At 40.7% G+C, this 22,398-nt stretch overlaps 1 protein-coding gene across 3 annotated transcripts in view; it reads left to right on the top strand.

The window, feature by feature from the left end:
* Positions 1 to 21,869, top strand: part of Slc16a12 (solute carrier family 16 member 12) — a 79,668-nt gene extending 57,799 nt beyond the window's left edge. For all 3 annotated transcript variants that reach the window (XM_038330783.1, XM_038330800.1, XM_038330792.1), the window contains 5 exons: positions 9,545 to 9,648; positions 12,866 to 13,009; positions 14,642 to 15,221; positions 17,288 to 17,547; positions 19,332 to 21,869. In XM_038330783.1, the coding sequence (XP_038186711.1) occupies positions 9,545 to 9,648; positions 12,866 to 13,009; positions 14,642 to 15,221; positions 17,288 to 17,547; positions 19,332 to 19,594 (1,351 nt within the window). In that variant the 3' untranslated portion in view covers positions 19,595 to 21,869. The remainder of the gene's footprint in view (positions 1 to 9,544; positions 9,649 to 12,865; positions 13,010 to 14,641; positions 15,222 to 17,287; positions 17,548 to 19,331) is intronic.
* Positions 21,870 to 22,398: the final 529 nt, after the last annotated feature.

Below are 22,398 nucleotides of genomic sequence, written 5' to 3'. Positions count from 1 at the left end.
AAATATAAGATGATCTTTATAAGTTTATTTTTCTTAGATATAATATATTAATGCAAAATCTTAATTAGGGTAAGTATTAATCATTAAGATTTTAGAATAGCAACCAAACTGACAAGGCTCACACAGAGCCCGTCCATGCTGTAGAGTCCAAGCCCATCACCATTGGGAGGACCTTGGACTTAACATAGTGAAGGGAACCCTGATGGCTCTTTGGCCTGGAGAGGGAGGGAGTGGGGGTATGGGTGGAAGGGAGGGGAGGGAAGGGAGAGAAGGAGGGGAGGAGATGGAAATTTTTAATAAAAAAATGAGGAAAAAATATTTTTAAAAAAGAAAGCTGTGAGTAAAAAAAAGATTTTAGAATAGGAGCAATTACATTTATAATTCATAATCCATAAATGAGAAACATAATGACAAGAGACTGTAGTGTGCAGTATATCTTCAAGTCCGCAGCATAGGAATAAGGAAAACTATGCCCATGATTGAAGTAGAGTTATTCGGTCTATAATAGGGCTTGTGGACACACCATTACCGAAGTCAAGCTTGGATAGGGTTAAAATCTATCTCCTCATAGGAGGGAAACTATGGAATTTCAAACAAAAAAAAATCCTTGAAATCCCTTCTGTTTGTTAGGTATTGAGACTGGGGAGTGTCAAACCTAGAATTCAAATCTTGGGGGTTCACGTGTTTTGGCTGTGGTGCTGGGGCCGGGTTGCGGTTTAAGAAAAGCAGCGGCATGGAGCAGGTGACTCTTCCATTTTCACTTGCTTGTCTGTCTTTCCTCAAGAGGCATGGTGCTCACTACACTTCGTGTCCTACTAGCTCACTTCATGTGTTTATGAACTAACACTTGTGCTATGCACGCAATTGCTTCTTCCTGACTTTTGTTCAAATGGACTTGCATTTCTCTTCTCTGACATACCTTCTGGTCAGTACAAGGAAGTGTTTGTACTAATAACGTTACTTGATATCATAAATGAAGATATTTATATCCTTCTGCCAACAGATACAATGCAGGGTGTTTATATTTGCCACCATTATGGTTTGTTGGTTATGTCTCCTAATTATGGACTTTTTTTCAAAATAATTTTATATTGAGTTTGATTTTCTTCCTTCTATATTCTGAATGTGAGGAGGCTGTAAAACTAAAAAGGAATTCTTTTGTGTACCTTCTTATAATTGGAAACTTCTATTAGTTCCATAAGACGAAAGTTCTGGAAGTGGGTTCATTTCTTTATAAGGAGGACTTATGCTGTAGCATTCTGGGTAGTTGAATCTTCATGATGAACCTGTGTTCTCACAAGGCTGTCTATAGTGCTTTTGGTGGCAATCCTAAGATTCTCTGTCAACCACATTGTCTCATGTTGAGTCTTGCGATTCTCACAAAATGGGCTACAAAAGAACAAATGAGTCAGAGTTCATAGACACTTAATGGCCTACATCAGAAGTTTGGAAGACCATCAGTAAATGGCTGGCTTGTCTTATTTGGCATGGTGTTAAATCCCTGACTACCACCAAAGGCTGAAAGCCTTGTATTTTTTTTTAGGTTATACTTTTTAGGTTATAATTAATTTAAAACCAATTCCATTGATGATTATTTTATATTCATTGAAGATATGACTCTGTACTAGAAGCTTCTAAAACTAAAGATACATTGGCTATTTCATGGTAGACTCACGCACAGTTAACTGAACTACAAATAAAAATATCTATATTATAAAAGTTATATGACATTTGATGACCTTTGGTGGTAGTCAGGGGATTTAGCACCCTACCAAAAAAGACAAGCCACCCATTCACAGACAGGCTCCCAGCTTCTGATGTAGTTCATGAAAAAAAGTTATATTAACTTTGGTCAATAGAGATTTAAATTAAGATTTTTATAGAGACAAATTCAGGCCTAGAAGTTCAGGGCAGGCTTTCTAAAGAAGTTGTCCTTGGAGTGAAACGTTAAAGGATGGAAAGAACTTGGCAGAAATAAAGGAGAAAGATGTTTCAACCTGTACCAGTGTCTGCTCTTCTTTAACCCACCCCCACCTGCCAAGAGTTTAGTCAGAAGTCAGAAAGGCAGACTGTGGCCGGCAGCCCAGGCGGAGTACTGGGGTCAACAGCAGAGGCCAAGAGAAGACTACTTGAGCAGAATAAAGGCAGAGGAGAAAGTGTGCTGATGTAGCCAGCCTGGCAATCTAAATGTCACAAACCAAGAAGCTGCCATGAGAACTGGAGCTGAGAATAAGAGAGCAAGCCAGGGCAATCTGCCCAATAGAAAATCAGTGTCTATGGGACAATTGCTCTTTGATTTTCTATTTAACAAATACATCTCAAAACAAAATATCTTTTGGAGCACTGGACTGAGCTCCCAAGGTCCTGATGAGGAGCAGAAGGAGGGAGAACATGAGAAAGAAAGTCAGGACCGTAAGGGGTGCATTCACCCATGGAGATGGTGGGACAGAACTAACGGGAGATCACCAACTCCAGTTGGAATAGGACTGATGGAACATGCGACCAAACCGGACTCTCTGAATGTGGCCGACGGTGGAAGCTGACTGAGAAGCCAAGGACAATGGCGCTGGGCTTCGATTCTTCTGCATGGACGGGCTCTGTGGGAGCCTTGTCAGCTTGGTTGATCACCTTCCTGGACCTGGGGGGAGTTGGGATGACCTTGGACTTAACATAGAGTAGGGAGCCCTGATGGCTCCTTGGCCTGGAGAGGGAGGGAGGGGGGGTATGGGTAGAGGGGAAGGGAGGGAAGGGGGAGGAGGAGGGGAGGAGATGGAAATTTTTAAATAAAAAAATAAACCATGAAAAAAAATAAAAGAAAACAAATCTTGCATTCAGATTGTAGCTCAAACATATTGAAAATATATAAACTATTTTTTCTTCCTTACTTCCTGACTCAATTTCACTGCCTAAAAATTAAGACCAGCAATGATTTTTTTTAGTTTAGTCTCAAAATTAAAACCAAAAGCTCCCTCAACCTTTAACTGACACAAATGCACATTCATGTTATTTACATAAACAGGGTCATTTGGATACAAGGTCATAAGGAGTGGGTTCTGATGCCCCCTTATACTTATTCTTGAGATTGTTCCATGTCAACAAACATGGCTATAACTCACTGTAAAACAGTTGCTTAAAATTCTGTCATATGCTTGTGCCCACAATTATTCAATGCATTTTTTCTTAATAGGATTTTATTTTTTTCAGGGTTCTGCTGTTACAAATAATGTTATAATTTGATCCAAGTCATTTAAAAATCTTATTTCAGTTCTGGACTTGTACTTTGCAAATTTCAGATTTTAAAATTCTATAGTCCATGGAAGCAGCCATTATTATTTATTTATGTCATCTATTTACTAATATGCATTATTTTTATTTAAATACATTATCCATGTAAGAATCACATTTAAAGTGCAATTGCATGAATTATCTGCATACATTGACAACTTGATTGAATACTGGAAAAGAAAAAAATTTGATTATATTTCCAAACAAAACAGCATCATATGTCTGAGACTTGTTTTTGCCTAGATTTTTCTGGGTCCAAATCAACTTAGTTGAAAGAAATGTCTGGAGTTCTTTAGAGTTTTGCAGCTTTTTAAAAGTCTTTTAAGAAAAGTTGGGCTTTTCTTAAATGAGCTTCTTTTATGTGTGGCTTGTTGTCTAGCTTTCAAATAGTTTTCATAAAGTCATTTCCTCCACATTACAAGATTCATGATGGTACATGACAGTGATTTTGACTAGTAGGCTGTAATGCCCCAGTGTGTCAGTTCTTGAGCTATCAGCAGATAGCTTCATCAACCTAGACAGCCCTTTATCAAGCCAAGCATGAGCAACAATTGTGTAGTAGCTAGGGCAGTGTTAGAGCAATGACGAGATCGAGAGAGTCAGTGTGCTGACCCGTTGAGTCAAATTATCTTTAAAAAGGCAGTTTTGGTTTTTTAAACAAAGTGATGATGCTCGCTATGTTTTGTTTCTACATTTTTATGAACAAACCATATCAAACCCTCAAGGACTGAGATGCCGTGAGACTCATCATTCTGACTTTTGTGAGTCATGCTTACAAAAATGCTTGATTTATAGTTGAAGAAATTGAGAGCCTGAGAGATCAAGAACTTTCCTCAATAAATGTTTTCCTGTGCTATGACTCTGGAATGAGAGTTTTGCTTTCCTGACTCCTGTTATCACAACAAAAATCCAGATGCATGTATGCTCCTGTTACAATTCAATTTCTGTAAGATCACCACTGGCTCTTAAATCTTACAACATGAGCTTCCACCATCTAAAGAGCTCTGCAGTCATTTCTTTCCTTTTTTAAAGAGGTGAAGATGACCATATTATTTCTTTTCATTTTATTTTTTGTCGTTTGTGATTTGGTCCACTTCCTTTTGAGTGACATAATCCATCTTCCTGAGCATCACGATCACTGGAGTGCTTTGAAAGATGGATGTAGCTATTAAACATTTTACCTCTGGCTAAGGCACACGTCCAGACATGAAGATCACGTCTTTGATTTTCATACCCAAAGTTTCACTATTGCGAGGAGTCAATTCAGTTCAGAAAATCAACAAGTGGAAAACAAGAAAAAATTTTCCAAAGGGGAAAAAAAAATCACCACAGACATCACATTGTTACTAAGTTCCCCCAAATGATTTAGTGACCAGAAGGGACTGTGGTTTCTAATGCTAAGATAGTTTACCATCTCTCGACTTTGTGCTTCCACATTGCCACCTTCCCTCCAGCACCTGGTCCTGCTAATTCCTTCTCTCCCTTTAGAGCCTGTTTGATGCTTCATATCCCTGCTTTAGCTCACCCCACTCGTGCCCCCTGTTGGAGCTAAGCCACCAGTCATCTTCCTCTCTCTGAAAGCATTTCACTTCCTTACATTCCAGTCATCCTTTCTATCTTCAAGTTACTCCCTCTTCCCCCTCCATCCCTTTCTCTCATCCTCCCCCTTCTCTTCCCTCCCTACTTTCTTTTATCCTTCCCTCTTCATTGTCTCCTCTGAGAGGGGCTTAGAGGAGAATAACAGAAAAAATAATGATGAGACGTGCATAAAACCCAGGGAGTGTGTTGAAAGAGGCAGAAAGAAGTTCAGTGTGGCTGACGTCAAGTATCCAGCAGTGGACAGAAAGGAACATGACGAGAAGGGCCAACTCTCAGGATCGCATGAGTCAAGCTAAAGCATTTGAAATGGCAGGATCGGGTTTGTGTTCCAGGAAGGTAACTCTGGCACTGTTTGCAGGATGTACGAGAGGCAGCCAAGTGTGAATTCAGAAGCAGCAGTTAGGAGCTTTGAGCTACAGTGCAGGGGGAAAGTGCTGGCGTCAATTATGAACGATAGGGGGACTGAGACCCAAGGAGGGATTTGAATGCGCTGCAGAGGGACTGGAAAACTTGATGATTAGATCACTTGTCAGTGAGGCTCATTTTGCTTTCAAGCTTAATAGCAATGTCTAGAGACATTTGGTGCAGAAGTTGGAGGTGCTGTTAAGCATCCTACTGCACAGAACAAATCCCTTAAGGAATTACCCAGCTGCTCCAAAGTCAATAGTGTTCTATTCAGAATCCTGAGTGATGGATATCTTAACTATTTTGATAATGAGGCTGTATCTGTTAAATCATTCTTCACTTAGATATCTAATAGTAGACATTTTAGTACCAGACTAGAAGTTTTTTTGGATGGTAAAAAGAATCACAACATTTTTGTTATTGCTTTATTTTATAGAGATTTGTTTTTATTAAAACATTTAAATTAGCATACAAGATATTGATACCATTATTGCATATGACATGTTTCAGCGATTCTTAGCCCCATTCATCTCCCCAGCTGTCTGCTATCGCAAATTTCCCTGTGTGATGTCCCCAACCTCTTCCTCTTTTTGCATCCCGTGTGTCCTTCTGCCTACCTTCCATCTTTCTTTAGTACCTATTTTACCCTCTCTTGGTCTCCTTTTGAGTTTATTTTCAAGACTTTCTGTAATATTTTAATTCAAATTAAAGTCATCCAGTTGTCTGGGTAGTTTACGCTCATTGTCTGGGCTGTTGAGGGTGACTACATGCTTTTCAATACTCCAGCCTCTGACATGATTACTGACTTCACAATGGATTTGTTACAAGTGCTGTATGGATTCTCGAATCAATGGGTGGAGAAGAACAACTTTTCACATCCTTTGGCTGAAGCGACTCTGCTAGCCTTCAGTGTGGAGTAGCACAGGGCTGTGGTGAACACAGAGATGTTGCATTAGTATAGCCTCTGTTGAACAGGACATATACAGAAGCACACAGCTGTAGCTGTCAGAGTCCTCCCTTCTCTGGCTCCTGTGGGAAGCCACATGTTTTCCAGGGGCCATCATATCCGATGAGTGGCGGAGAGAGACTGAGATATCCTTTGGACCTGGATGAAGAATCCTTAGGTTATATTGCAGTTTGACCTCTCTGTGCTAATCCTATATTCTTTCCTTCCCTTCTCCTCTGTTATGTAACACAGATGCCAGATTCCATGCCATTGCCTCTGGGTTGATTATTTAGCTCCTTATAATACTCTCATATCTCTTTTCTGCCACCAGAATTGGCAAACTAAATAAAGAGCCCAACACAAAATAAAAATGCAGGGAAAGAATTGCAAAGCCATAATGGGAAAATACTTTTTTTTCTTGAGTAGTCACTCAAATTTCCATGCTCTTCTGTTGGCATTTAGTGCTCTCTAACCAAGAAAAATAGGAATGTACTTCAAATGCAAATGTGAATACTGACTTTTATGTTGAATCACTGAAACTGTATAACTCTTGTTTTATAGCTGGTACATGCAAAAGAGTTTGATTTTCATCAGATCAGCGGAAATCCTTAATATACCTGAAACCCCTATTTTCTTATATTTGCATATCAATCTCTTCATTCTTTATCTATCTATCTATCTATCTATCTATCTATCTATCTATCTATCTACCTACCTACCTATTACCTGTCTGTCTGTCTCTCTCTCTCTCTCTCTCTCTCTAATCTTTATGTGTGTATATGTGTATTTATGCAGATCTACACATATGTGTGTACACAAGCATGTACTCATACATAAAGAGTCTTGGGGTATTCCTGGCTCCATATCCCTGGAGCTGACATTATAGGCAGATTATGCCACACCTAGTTTATCTATGGGTTCTGGGGATCTAAACTTGGGTCTTTATGTTTGTCCATTAAACACATTATCCACGGAGCCATCTTCAGCTTTCTATCTGTTACTCTTCACCTTATAGGGAATGTGTGTCCTGTGTTCACATGAAGCCTCTGTTCCTCCATTGAAGTTCAGTTATAAATCTAATTCCAAAGGTATAGTTATTAAGAAGTCTTATTCAGCCAGGTGGTGGTAGTGCACACCTTTAATCTCAGCACTAAGGAGGCAGAGGCAGGCAAATCACTGTGAGTTTGAGGTCAACCTGGTCCACAAAACAAGTTCCAGGACAGCCAGGGCTAAGCAGCGAAACCCTGTCTTAAAAAAAAAAAAAAAACGAAAACAAAACCAATAAACAACAAAAACAGAATTTTAATTCAGTGAGAGCTGAGCATCTATCAAGGTTCGTGCTTTGGAATGTGTCACCCAGCTGTCCTGATCCCACCGACTTCACTTCCTTCCCCAATCTCTCCACCACCCATCATTTTATCTAGAAGCACCTGCAGAGCAGTCAAAGGCTATAGACAGCAGCTGGCTATGGGCTGCTGAATCGTGAAGAGTTGTAATGTGGACACATCCAGAAAGATGCATAGCCTCTTCTCCGCAAGCAACATGACCAGTGTTCTTTCTCTGCTGTCATTCACCTCTAAAGGGCCTGGCCCTAAGTAAGGTCATGAAATGAATCTGTATGAGGCTCCTTCCAAGCAGTGCTGTGATAGACTATTGCCTCGCACACTCCGTAGGTAATTATGTTTAACATCATGAACGTTATTACCCTTTTATTTTTTGCTGAACATAGATTCATGACAATATGTAAGAAACCATCTTGAGTGGGAAATCATTTGAAATCTATAAGAAGGTTAGAATAGTTACAGTCCCATCATTTTCATATAACGATTAACCAAAATACACAAAGGGCCTGAGCCAGCTCAGCTGCCGGGCTTTTTGTTTATTTATATGAACTATGCCTTAAAAATAAGTTCTTGCTCCATGAACTGTTCTGTAACTTTTAGATTCTTTTACATTTGAAGTGGGGGCACACATACAGAAAGCGGAGAATTACTCATGGGAATTTGTTCTCTCCTACCACCAAGTGGGGTACACTGGTCAAACTCAGGTTTTTAAGCTTGGGGACAAGAATCTTTATGTCAATTACCGGCCCTTACTTTTTTTTCTTTAGTTAAATCATGTTATAAATTTATTTCCAAATCATTAGATACAGATCAATATCATTTAAAAATATTTAATACAATTTTATTTTATTTTATATCATAATTTGTTTAATCAGTTTTGGTGTAGTTGGAATGAAATGACCCTCATAGACTCATATAGTTGAATGCTTAGTCCCCATTTGGTAAGATATTAGGAGGTGTGGCCTTGGAGGTGTGTCACTTGGGCCAGGCTTTGAGGGTTCCCAAACCACCCTCCCCAGTTAGATTTTTCTCTCACTGCCTTGTGCTTGTGAATCAAAGATGTAAGCTCTCAGCTCCTGTGCCAGCAGCAAGCCTGCTTGCCTGCTTCCATGTTCCCCACCATGATGGTCTCTCGACTTCAACTCTTTGAAACTGTAAGCTCCAAAGAAACTCTTTCTTCTCTAAGTTGCCTTGGTCACAGTGTCTTATTACAGCACTATAAAAGTAGCCGAGTCAATTTTTTTTTTGTATTTTGATTTTGTTTTTTTTTTTTTTGGTTTTTCGAGACAGGGTTTCTCTGTAGCTTTGGAGCCTATCCTGGAACTAGCTCTTGTAGACTAGGCTAGCCTCAAACTCACAGAGATCTGCCTGCCTCTGCCTCCTGAGTGCTGGGATTAAAGGTGTGCACCACCACCGCCCAGCTCAAGACAAGTCTTTTAATGACAGACAGGTCAGTTACAATATTCAACTATAATAAACTGTTCTCTAGACTATATTCATTGCATTACATCTATCATCATTATTATCATCAGATTACGGCCTTTGTAAAATATTAGAAGTAAAGTTTCTGAGGCTTATTTTTTATGTTATTCTTCACTTTTTCAAGTATAAAGTTTCTATTACTTTTGAAAGCACTGTAGAGAAAATATTATTAATGATATTTGACAATACGCTTATATATTTGACATGTTCTTAACGTGTTTTTTTTTTCCATAATACCTTGTTAGAGCAGTGAGTGATCTTCCTATCTCCATGGTTTCAGCAGTCTCCCTGGTGATAGAACACTTATTTTCTGGTTCCTCAGAATGGCCCCAACGGTCAACTCCTGGTTTTCCTACTGATCATAGCTGAGTAGCTAAAATCCTTTGAAACTGCAGCAGCTAATTGAGAAACAATGTTAGGTTCTGCTTCAATTCCATCTTCATTTCTCTTTGGTATGAAATGCCTGCATTGTGTTTTTTTTCAGATGTATCTCCATTTTCTTTGTGGAGTTTCAGACGTACTTTGCTCAGGATTATTCACAAACAGCCTGGATCCATTCCATTGTGGACTGTGTGACAATGCTCTGTGGTGAGTATTGTTTCCAGGGTTGACAGCTCCTGGGTACCGTGGAACTGAACATGACAATGGCTTCTGACTGAGACAAGTGACACTGTCTTTACTTTTAGTTTGCTAAGTGGAAGGACTTACTAGTTAAGACTGAAAAACAAGAGGACCGATCTCATCTTCAGCTAAACGTAACAGGACTTGCTTTTGGAATTGACGGTCTTGCCTAATGCCAGATGGAGGAGTTTGTCAATACACTGAGAAAGACGCACATCATTTGGTTAACCTGGATCTGAGTGTCATAGAGCTTGTGATTATCTGGGGAGGAATTACATACATGGGCAGAACATACACGGCTTATGTCTTCCAAATTTGATGGCCTTCTCGTTCTCTAGTCATGCACGCATACATTAGACAGGACAGTAAGCCATTTCTCCCATCCAGATAATAACAGGGACCAGCCTCACTTAGCTTCCAAGATTCAATGGGATCAGGTGCTTTCAAGGTGGTTTGGCCCTAGATGGTCCATGAACCATTCTATATGGTCTCCTTAAATGAGTGCCAACAGTGATGGATCCTATCTCAAGTCTTGGCTTTCTTTCTGATTCTTTCTCAGAGGGTTTCAAATTTAAATCACAGATTTCATCTTTCCATGAATAAGAGAAATATTGCAGAAGGGTAGGAGTGTGTGATCAAGAGCTAAGCATACTCCCCGTGGTCATAACTTCATCTATAAAGCCTTAAATGTGTTCTCTAGGACATGGATAGTGTTCCAGAAACTCATGGGAACTAACATTGCATCTGTGGTAGAGGATACTAAACTTCTAATTTTATAAATTTTGAGCCAAATTTCCTAGCTTTGTTTGCTAGTGAATTCCTAAGGTTACATTAAATCGGAACAATCCACTTCTAGTTGGGACCTGCTCTATCCTTTCATTAAGATAAATCCTAAATGCATTAGAAACTGTTGTCTCTTAAAAAACTTTTATCTGGAGTTGGAAAGATTGCTCAGTGGTTAAGAGCACTTGCTGCTCTTGCAGAGGACCCAAGTTCAATTCCTAAGACACACATGGCAGCCAACAACCATTTGTTCCTCCAGTCCTGGGGAATCTGATACCTTCTTCTGATCTTTGTGAAAACCAGGCACAGATGTGGTGTACGTACAAACATACAGGCAAAACAGCCATACACAAAATATAAAATAAATAAATCTAAAATTTTTGTTTCAGTGGCAAAAGGGAAGTACTATACTGATCAATAAGTCATGATGAATTCATCTGACTCCATTCTAAGTACCAAGTTATAGTACTTATTTCTGATGACTTAAATTTTGTTATTTTTCTTCATTTTTAATAATTTTAATTAAGAAAATAGCACGCTTATTTTTAAATGTCTAGGTTTAGGAATCAGTGGAATTGTGTTGAAGTATATTTCTGGTTCTAGGGTAGACTGAAAAATTTTTTGAAAAGACTTAAATTTACTTTTCAACTTAAAAGTATTGAGAAAATCATATATTTGGGTTCTCTGTGTAGTTCCCCTCCTTGAGCTAGCGCTGGATTTTCAGGGTCATATTGTTAGCCACAACGTTCATATCAGCAGGCTTCAGAGGATATGAATGACTCATTTCCCTCCATGTTATCTTTTGGAGAATATTTGTGATTCTCCACAGAGCAATAACAGTGTGGTCACTATGACAGCGTAGGCTCTGGACAGGGTAAAAGAGTGTATTTATGTTCTGTGAAAGATAGTGAGCCTTGCTGTGCCTGTTTACACGTGTCTACCTGCTCACCCAGTTCTATACTATGAGAATTCAGAGCATGAACAAGAGACTACACGGTTGCCCTGAGACAGCCCCTGAAGACAATCTGCTGTGTGATGAAACTTCCTTGTTGAAGCTGGTGTAACGTCCTCATCAAGTCTGGTTTAGATTATGACAAAAATATGTGTTTTCACTGTCTGGTAACCACAGTAGCAGCAGCACCCCTGAGATTCAACATAGTCCCCAGGGATTTGCTCATTCCCATTCTCCCAGGGTTAAACAGCCTAACAGCCACAGCTTTAGCTTGTAGGAGATGCTGGCTGGTAACAGAGTGTGTTATGCATGAGTCTCCAATCTTAACTGATTGGTTCAAAACTGAGCACATGAAACAGATATTTAGGAGCTCAGCTCTTCTGGTAGTTTTTTTAGGGATACTGGTAAGACCATAATTTTGTTTTGTTTTTTTTTTCTCCTTCAAAATAAAAATCCACTCATTGTAGTAGTACTTTCTTGTCAGGACTACCAGCTCCCCAGTAATAACACAGATTTATTATTAATTATGAAATCTTGGCCTTATCTTATGCTTTTCCCCAACTAACTGCTATAACTTAAATAGCCTGTTTTATTAATCTACATTCTTAACGCTCCTCTGTGCCATATGTCCAACTTCAGTGTCTTGCTGGCATCTCCTACTGCTCTAGATTCTACCCCTGAATTTCTGTCTGCTCAGAGGTCCTGCCCAATCTCTCCTGCCTAACTCTTGGCTATTCAGATCTTTATTAAACCAATCACAGAGACACATCTCCACACAGTGTAAACAAATATTCCACAAGAAAGCGTCAGGTAGCTGTCATTATTTCTGTTACATTGTAAAAACAATACTGCATATAAAATCCTTGAGCAAGTGAATGCAATTTAAATAAAGAATTGATTCCTCTGTTAAAAAAGCAAAACAAAACAAAACAAGACAAACAAAACAAAAACCCACTTTCTGTCTGAAGAGATAGCTCAGCAGTGAAGAGCACTTGATATTCTTATAGAGGACATGGGTTTCATTTCTAGCAACCCATGTCAGCTTGCAACCCTCTGTAAATCCAGTGCTAGGGGATCTGACAACCTCTTTTGACCCCAACTGGCACCAGGATGCACATGTTGTATAGGCATACATGCAGGCAAACATTCATGCATGTAAAAGTAAATAAATACAAATAAATAAAAACATAATAAATAAATAAATAAATGAAAATGTAATAAAATATAAACAAAAAGTCACCCTCTAGTCTGGGAGTATGAAGAGAATGATGCTAAGGATAAATAGTGAATCTAAGTCAGGGCATCTTATCTCCATCCTTGTCCTCCTCCTGGTTGTGTAGTTTCCAATGGGTCGCTTTTCCCTGGGTATCCATTTCCAAAGCTCCAAAACCCACATCGTTTTCAAGGTCCCCCAAAGCATTTCTACTGACCTGTTTGTTGTTTTCGAAGCTCCACTGGGGAGTGTTGTCAGTAACCACTTATCCTGCCAAGTGGGAATCATGCTGGGTGGCTTGCTGGCATCTACTGGTTTCATCCTGGGCTCATTTGCCACCAACCTGAAGCATCTCTACCTCACCCTGGGAGTTCTTACAGGTGAGTACACTTTCTTCCTCATGCCTCGACACACTTTAAACAGGTGTTGTCAAGCACATAAGCAAAGCAGACATAGAGAATATTCATTTTGCTAGACACATAATGTAGTTGACTTAGCTAATGGCTCCCGACATAGCAGTTACACAGAGTCGGAACTGTGGTTCCACTGCGCTAGTGAGCATGCCTCGCCACGTTAATTTAGCCATGTGGTGAAAAATAATGTTTCCTTCTGGTATTATATATGCCTGACATTCTGTACTCAGAAGAAATGATAAATGACTCAGCACAGTATAGATGGTCCACAATAGTCATTCTCCATCTGCCTTTGCTAAGACTCTAAACACTGTGCTCAGCCTGAGTAGTCCTGGCTTTATTATGAGTATTATTATCCAATAAGTGGGAATTTCAATTTAGAAAAGATAGCACGTGGCCACAGCTATCCTCCTATTTCACATTCTCTCAGTGATATAGAAACATCACTTTAGAAAATCATAATGGATCTTATGAAATGAGAAGAACATGTACATCCCAGAAGCTATACTTTAAGGGGACTGCATAGGATCTGAATGAAGTTGACTGGAAGGACAAAGGTGGGATTCTGTTCATCACTGATACAGGCATGGAAAGTGGTACCCACTCCTGTCTGAGTACTACGCTATGAATGTAGCATGAATTAGGTGGGTAGTGGATGTAAGCTCATAGGGAGGCTGTCGCTAAGGAAGGTACAAAGACGGAGTAACTCAAAGGGCCTCACTGCTAATTTGCTAGACTCAAATTGGTCTGGTTTAGCGCTACAAGTCCCACTGGAAACCCATCCATCTGCTAACCATGAGAACAAGAGCTGGGAGCAGTTCTCGTTCTCTTCTCTGGCACCAACAGCCTTCAGATGTGCTCTATTACCTCACAGCTATCTGTAGATGTGTGGAGGCAAATTACCTACATGTTCCAAAACCTGGGCTTGAAGCCCTGTAGATTGTCTAAGTTAGACTAAGGTAATAGAAGTCAGAAAGCTTTTAAAAGCCTTTGGGACTATTGGCATTTTTCTGAAGACCATGAGGTCTATTTCCCAGCTCCATATTTCTGTGTAATGTTTCCTATTCTATGATGTATCCCACCTAAGTGAAATTATTCTGCAACTTCCATGTACTCACGTGTCCTCTTTCTGTACCAATCCAGGGTGGCACAGATGTCAAAGCTGTGTCTCCTCAGGCTTTAAGAGTTGAGGCAATCATTTAGCTAATATAACCTACAAAAACAGGCAGGGAGGGAGAGAGGGTACAGGAAAAGGGAAGGAGGGAGGAATTCGTTTCTTAGCATTTTCTAAATTTTGCTAGTTAAATTCCAGTTTACCTTGAATAGTGCTTTTTTTCAAGTTCTGTATTCTCTTTTCTTTGAGAAATCATTTCTTTTAGTGTATTCTCCCTAAGAAGAATGCCACGTTAGGTTGTGTATTTTGCTAGTTATGGATGACTGACAGGAAGACTAATTTTTCAGCTGGGTATACAAACAGCTTTAAAGGGATGTCCTGGACGATCAGATTCTTTTCAATCCCAGCCATCCTGTTCCAAGACCGTTTTCCCCCCACTGGCCGCTCATCGGGAACCAGCACTCACGGTCTTCTCTGTCTCCCAGGTCTCGGATTTGCACTTTGTTACTCTCCGGCTATTGCCATGGTTGGCAAGTATTTCAGCAGGCGGAAAGCCCTGGCTTACGGGATTGCTATGTCAGGCAGTGGCATTGGCACCTTCATCCTGGCTCCTGTCGTTCAACTCCTTATCGAACAGTTTTCCTGGCGAGGAGCCCTGCTCATTCTTGGAGGGTTCGTTTTGAATCTCTGTGTCTGCGGCGCTTTGATGCGTCCGATTACTCTTAAAGAGGACCATTCGAATCCAGAGAAGAATCATGACCACGGAACGCAGAGGGAAATCTGCAAACAGGCGTCTCCCTATTCACCTTTGACCAAAGAATGGGCACGGACCTGCCTCTGCTGCTCTCTGCAGCAGGAATACGGTTTTTTACTGATGTCGGACTTCGTCGTGCTAGCGGTCTCCGTTCTGTTCATGGCTTACGGCTGCAGCCCTCTCTTTGTGTACTTGGTGCCTTACGCTTTGAGTGTCGGAGTGAGCCACCAGCAAGCGGCCTTCCTTATGTCCATACTCGGGGTGATAGATATTGTTGGCAACATCACATTTGGATGGCTTACTGACAGAAGGTAAAATTAAAAAAAAAAAATCTATGAAAACACAACTGGTTTCTTCAAGGGGACTTTAAGGCCCAAGTTTCCGCCGACCTTACCTTGTCACACCTACCTTTGAAGGGTGATTTTGATATCTGAAGATGGCTTTCTTGCTGATTCCTATAGATTAGATTTTGGCAAACTTTTTTATGTAAAGGGACATAGAGTAAACATTGTTTGGCTTTGTAGATCACATCATCTTTGTCATGACTCCCCAGGACAGCCATCAAAGCCCCAAAACAGCTGTGTGCCCATGAGCATCAATGCACATTTAAACATCAGTTTCTTGAAATTTTTATATTTTACCAAATATCGTTTGCTTTTTTGTTTCCAACTATTTAAAATGGGGGGAGGTATAATTTACATAAACAGCAAACTAGATGTGACCCTAATTTGTCCATCCTTGTTCAAGACTGCTTAGGTTGATGAGTCTGTCTGAACTGCACAGGGTCAGGACAACTGAAAGTCCCAATGCCAGTTTTAATTCCAACTGAGGCAAATTAGTCCTCCACAGAGACTACTGCTCGTCGGCTGCCGTGGTTTTAACTTGCTTTGAATCATCCCAGGGATTACCTAGTAGCAGAAAGGGGAGCTGAATCTAGTCCAGGTAGGAGGCTCAGGTACAATACCGCACATACACATTGTCTTTAGCCACACATATAGATCTGAACATGGGAGAAGAATACTTTCAGGATGTTGTAAACTTAGAGACTAAATTTATAGGAAATCTACAGCCAGTTTGGATTGAAGACTGCAAACTTCTAATGGTGCCCTGGATGAGGAATTTTACATTTGAGTTATGACCGAAGAGAATATCACAGCTTCATACAAATTATGCTTTAGTTAATCAGGATGTGACTGTCACTCTCTAGCGTTATTAATATGATATTTAGGATGGGTTCTCCTTGTTTTGTGCTTTGCTGGTGATAAAACTAGCACCTCCCATTCTGGACAAACTCACTGAACCACTCCCCAGTACTTCCACAGTTTAAATTAAGGGCAAAGGAAGGGCGGAGGGCGATGTCCCCGGCACAGTGTTGATTCAGACAGAAGCGACATGTAAACTGAAGGAGGCATAGCTAGGCACAAGACCTAAATTCTCGTGCCAGCTCCGTCTCTTGCTAACCCCATAGTCCAGGGAAAACTCACCTAGTGCTCAGGCTCTCGAGCATCTCCTCCTGTTCAACAAGTCAGTATAATATTTGGAGGATACTGAGAGAGAGCATTTGCAAATGGCCAGAGCTGACATCTGTATAGTTTTTCAAATAACTGGAATCATGGAGGGGATGGGGTCGCAGAGAGGAATGGAGTGGAAGTACCGTCGGGAAGTCTGCAGATGGGGCTTAGTCTTAAGTCAGACCATCACCACGTTCCAGTCTCGGCCGTGTGTGACCAGTTGAGTTATTGAGCATTTGCTGTGTGTTCCATACCAATGGCTCCCACATCTCAAAGCACTCAATATGGTAGGTGCTTAGAAAACTGTAGCCTCTGGACATGCTGTGTGTTATGTCACAACCATTTTTATAGATATTGAAGCAGATAGCCTCAGTTTATGGTGAAGAAATTTTAGATTAGAGTTACACAGCGAAGCAGCAATCTCGTGCCCATCTAATTTCAGAGAACCACCGCACTATGCTCCCTACAGACATCAATTTATTTGCATTTGCCAGTAGAACAAGTAGGGGATTGCAGGGGCTGGGGAGACTGCCTTGCCATAAAGAACACTTGGTACTTTTGCGGAACACTGGGGGACAGTTCCTAACACCCACACTGAGCAGTTCCCAGCCATCTGTAACTCCAGCTCCAGGGAATACCACACCCTCTTCTGGCCTCCATGGGATCTGATGCTCATGCTCACATATGCACCCCCCCACACACACTTAAACATTTGATCTTTAAAAAGAAAAGAGCAGTTGAAGATAGCACAAATAGGAAGGGATCCGTGTAAATAGCTGCAGTGCCTACAGCTTCATGGCTTGCTTCAAAATCGCTTTTACGGAACCCGTGAGTCCCATTCTCATCATTGTTCTTCCCATCCGTAGGTGTCTGAAGAATTACCGGTATGTTTGCTACCTCTTTGCCGTGGCACTAGATGGGCTGTGCTATCTGTGTCTCCCAATGCTTCAAAGTTTCCCCCTTCTTGTGCCTTTCTCTTGTACTTTTGGCTACTTTGATGGAGCCTACGTTACCTTGATCCCAGTAGTGACTGCAGAGATAGTGGGGACCACCTCTTTGTCATCAGCGCTTGGCGTGGTCTACTTCCTTCATGCAGTGCCGTACTTGGTGAGCCCACCCATTGCAGGTAAGCATTAAAGACGTGCTAGGCACTGTTGTCATAGCGATGTGGAAGAAGTGAACACACTCTCACGAACACCAATGCTACTCCACAGGCTCGGAAAAACTTATCGCGTGAGTTAGGGAAGAGTGAGAGACAAAGACAACGGGAATGCAGGAGCCACCAAAGAGACGCAGCCCTGCCCACATTATTCGTTTATAATCTTGTCCCAACCAAGTAACGATGGTGGCTTGCCTGGAAAGAGAAAGTCCTTATATCAGTGTATTATTCCAGTTCATAGTAATAGTAGAGGTAAAAGAACTTGTTCCGATTTGTTCCAATTCTAAGTAATCCAGGCACATCCAGAAGGAACTTTTGCTTCCAAAATGGAGCAGTGGTTGGTGAGGTCAAAAGGACAGGCAGTAGCATGACGGTGTGGTTCTGAGAGCGGAGGACAGGGTTCTGCATTCTTTATCATTTGTATGTACTAAGTGTTGGTGACATTGAAGTTTTTGTGCAAACTGATGAAAGTATATTTTAGAAATTGTGAGCTAGAGATTTATGACAGGAAATTAAGATCCCATTTTAATGCAAACGGGAGGAAGCTGATGAATGTCTATTGACTTTCAAAATGACTACTTTGCTCCTATGGAAATCCACACATGAATCAGACCATAGCAGAAATGTATGCAGGGAGTACGGATCGTGGGGAACTTTGTAGACTGTGAATTAATCTTTACACACCCTTTGGACGGCTGGGTTTGAAGTGGGCATAAAGAGAAGCGGTGTGCTTTCCTGGTGGATTGCTGGCACATGAATGATGTTTTGAGGAAAAATTTAAAGATGCCCCTCGTCAATTACAAAGTAGCTGCCTGCTTCAAGCCTCCGATTCTCTGATCCTTGTGACCCATATTTTTCTCTTCATACAGCATGGTTGTCCTCAAATTTTGTGGCTGGCATAGATATTGGGATTGATAAGCTACAACAGCAACACCATTAAAAACCAATCTGTGGTTGTGGATGTGTGGCCTCAGGTGTGTTCATTTAAAACAATACACACCACCACATTCAACCTTAGCCAAAAGGCCAAGAAGCAATGGCCCGAAGTCCTTATATTTGAGTGGGATATGAGTGGTTAGGCTTCCATTGACAACTGGGTACTGAATTGAAGCCTATTAGGTTACTTAAAATAGTGTGTGGGGTCTGGGAATTCTACTAGCATTTCGCATGTCCACTCAACCCCCTATGTAAATGATCCAACTTTAATAATTTAAATGATGTTTAAAGTTACAAGTGATGAAATTTAAATTCGAATCTTTTCTACCAAATTTCATGGAGTTAATAATCACTAATATTTGTTGTGTGATGACTGAGTACAGAGAGCTATTCTTTTTTATCTGAAAATATAGAAGTATTCTTTTTTAAACTGATTTTATTGAGCTCTACGTTTTTCTCTGCTCCCCTCCCTGCCTCTCCCCTCCCGTTCAACCCTCTCCCGTGGTCCCCATTCTCCCAATTTACTCAGGAGAGCTTGTCTTTTTTCTACTTCCCATGTAGATTAGGTCCATGTATGTCAGAGGGCTGTTCTAAGTCCTCCACTTGATAGCAATTATTAAATTATGTTATGAGTTACCCTAATGAATCTGAATGTATTTCTCAGCTGCTGCATGGTAATTTCAGACCATCTGCTTTTCATTCGGTCATGGTGGCTGTGGTCTGTGTGGTCATCCTGCAAACCGATTCAATTTGAGTGTGGGTAAATCCGGTAATTGAATTTTCAGTTCAGCAATGCGGTTTTGCCTCTGCCGCAGGATGGCTGGTGGACACGACCGGCAGCTACACCGCAGCATTCCTGCTCTGCGGATTTGCCATGATGTTTAGCTCCGTACTGCTTGGCTTCGCGAGGATTGTAAAGAGGATGAAGAGAACACAGCTGCGGTTCCTGGCCAAAGAATCAAATCCCAAGCTGCCGCTATGGACCAATGGCTCAGTGGCCTACTCGGTAGCAAGGGAGCTGGATAAGAAAGACGAGGAATCCACCGCTACAGCTGTGCCAGGCCGCAACCTCACGTGACCAGTGTGGCCTTATCCTTGGGAATCTTCAAGGCTGATGGACCCGAGGCCGCCGGATTGTTCACATTTTGGAAGTGTTTTATTTTGACAGAGTATCACCTCCCAAGAAAATTATTAATTACTGTTTTGCTAACATATTTATAAGGGGAAATAACCAACAACCAAGAAATCTGGAGTAGCCTAGAGTTTTCTCATTCAGGATCTGTTCTCATTGTAAAGCTTAGCTCCCTGGAGGAGGTCAGGGCATTGGAATTTACTGTATTTAAGGGTGACTCCAAGGCATAACCAAAGCAGAGGCCACTGGGCAGAAGTTTTGCCATCAGAAAGACCCTGTCTCTCTCTTTCTTCTCATTCTTAAGGACGCACTGGGTGTGCTGGCAGAGAGTGAAGATGCAGAGCTGGCTTTGGGTGGAGTGTCTCAATTTTTATATAGAGTAGCAAACGGGTATTTGAGACTCTTTGAAAGGCAATGGTTAATATACATCAGATTGTCTTTTATTAGTTTCCCAATCAACCCTTTCCTCTTCCAATGGGTCGACATCACTTTGAGCGTCCACATAATCATGAAACACCACGGTTGGAATGGACTTTAAAGGGTGGCAGGCAGTGTATTTCGTCTGAAACTGTCTAACCGAAACAGGAAGCTCTTCGCTCAGACTGTCCCTGCCACTCACCTGCCACTGCCACATAATACTCTAAATTTAACACAACTCGTTGAGTGAGGGAGGGAGCAACTTCTCTATCCTTTCTGAAATGTGCGTAACACCCCAGGAGTCCCCACCTTGCATTTGAACGGCAGACACATTCCTATTAGGGATAGAAGAATGTTGGCGCTACTCCAGTTGAGCGTAGTTGGATTCTTAGGTCAGCAGGGTGCCTGATGGGAGTTTTCTTTGCAAACCAGTCATTAGATTCATCATTGCCCAAAAGAAGACTTGGGGGTTGTCTTATCATAGTGAGGTTTTAAAACTGGGATTCCGTGCTCACCCCGCTCATTTTCTGATCATAATTATAAACCTGACTCATCGGTTTAGAACTGTCTTGTTTATTCTCAAAAACCCAAGTTTTCTGTGACTTGGAATCGCTTGGAATTTTCAGATTGGAGAAGAGGACGTGGAGAAAAAAGAGGGAGGGCGGCCCCCAGTTTATCTCCAGCTGTTTCAAATGCATAGAATTAAGAGTCCCGAATCCCCAATCAGGTCACGTCTGCAAAGAAGTCAAGTAATGCAATTAAAAGGGGCGTCTTAACTACTGAAGAGTTTAAATCCAAGTCACAAGGAAACATTTTGATCTCAAAGGCCATTTAACCTACCGTCCCCAAGAGGCCTCAGAGTGGCTTTTTTGCCAGACCTGGTGCTGGGAGAAATAACAAAGCATTGAGGAAAGTCTGAGGATGGCTGAGACCTTGTTTGAATTGGAGTGTTTGTGTAGCTACATTGCTTTCATGTTGGGACACCGGCTTGATTTGATGGGGAAACGATATTCCTCCATTGCTTTTCACAGGGAGTGTGAATGTTCTGTTTTTACTCACCCTGCGGCTTTAGTTTTGAATCTGCCCACTTTGTCATGTGCAATTCTAAGGATATTTTGGGTATATCTGCAAAAATTGAAAGTTAAAATGAAGTACTTGTTTTGAAATAGCACTTTACCTTAAGTGACATCTTTTTTGTCACCTTAAAAATGATTTCTTTAAAAAACATAAGTGCTCTTATTTGTATGCCTTCAAAGCATTGATTATAGTAAATTTTGTTTATGTGATTCTATAAGAAAATTTCTCTATTATGTTTATGAAAGATTAAGATAACAATCAAAGATTTTAACATTTTATATTAAAACATTTCAGATCTTTTCACGTTATACACGCAATAAATTTGCATTCTAACTTTCTGGGGGCAACATATTTTGAAGAACCAGTAAGAAGAAATGTAGATCTTAGAGTTTACAGTTGGGACCTATAAAAATTTCTACTGTTTTTTTTTTTTTCTTCATGAAAAAATTTGGAACAGTTAGTTCCAAATTGTAAGGAATTCATGGGAATGGGACATTTTATGGAATCAAGAATAAAACTGTAGAGGAATGATTCTATGCCTTAAATACAGTTGTTTCTCCAACTGTAAGTTCTACTTAGGAGATGACTAAGTAGAAAAACAGAAGAAATGATCTACCTTTTCAATGTGCCATTTGTTCCTCTGTTTAAATTAATATTTTACAAATGGATCTATATAGGCGAATGTTTTCCTAGTTCAAAGGCAAAATAAAGTGGATTTATAGACACATGTTTGGAATAATTTCTTTTCCTTAGACAAGGGATTTGGACAGATTGGGCAGCGGGCCTATTCAGATCATATTAAGACATTGCTAATGTGATTCATAAAACCCTAAATCCTTCATTGAGTTTTTTCTAGAACACTATATATAATGATAAGCACTTCCTATATGCCCTCCAACTTAATCCCTATGTTAACGCAAGTTCCCATAATCTTCTATATGTGGAAACTGAGGTACCAGGTCTCACAGATCAGCAGCTTCTACACTTCGAGTAAGGATGATACCTGATACCGACTGATACTGGAGACTGCTCCTTCTCATTGTGACTGTTTATGCCATTTTACATGGATTCAAAAAACTGCCAAGCCAGATCCTCTACTGGATTCTGCATCAGTCCTCTGAATCATTATAAAGGATTTAGAGTAGCAATGTCTAAGAGTTCCCCAAGAGGGATATTGCTTTGTTTTTTAATCACACACACACACAAACACACACACACACACACACACACACACACACACACACACACACCCCTTC

This window comes from Arvicola amphibius, chromosome 1 (assembly GCF_903992535.2).
Source record: "Arvicola amphibius chromosome 1, mArvAmp1.2, whole genome shotgun sequence".
Classification (NCBI taxonomy): domain Eukaryota; kingdom Metazoa; phylum Chordata; class Mammalia; order Rodentia; family Cricetidae; genus Arvicola; species Arvicola amphibius.
The sequence above is the reverse complement of the archived record's forward strand: the minus strand, read 5'-3'. Positions and strand labels throughout refer to the sequence as shown.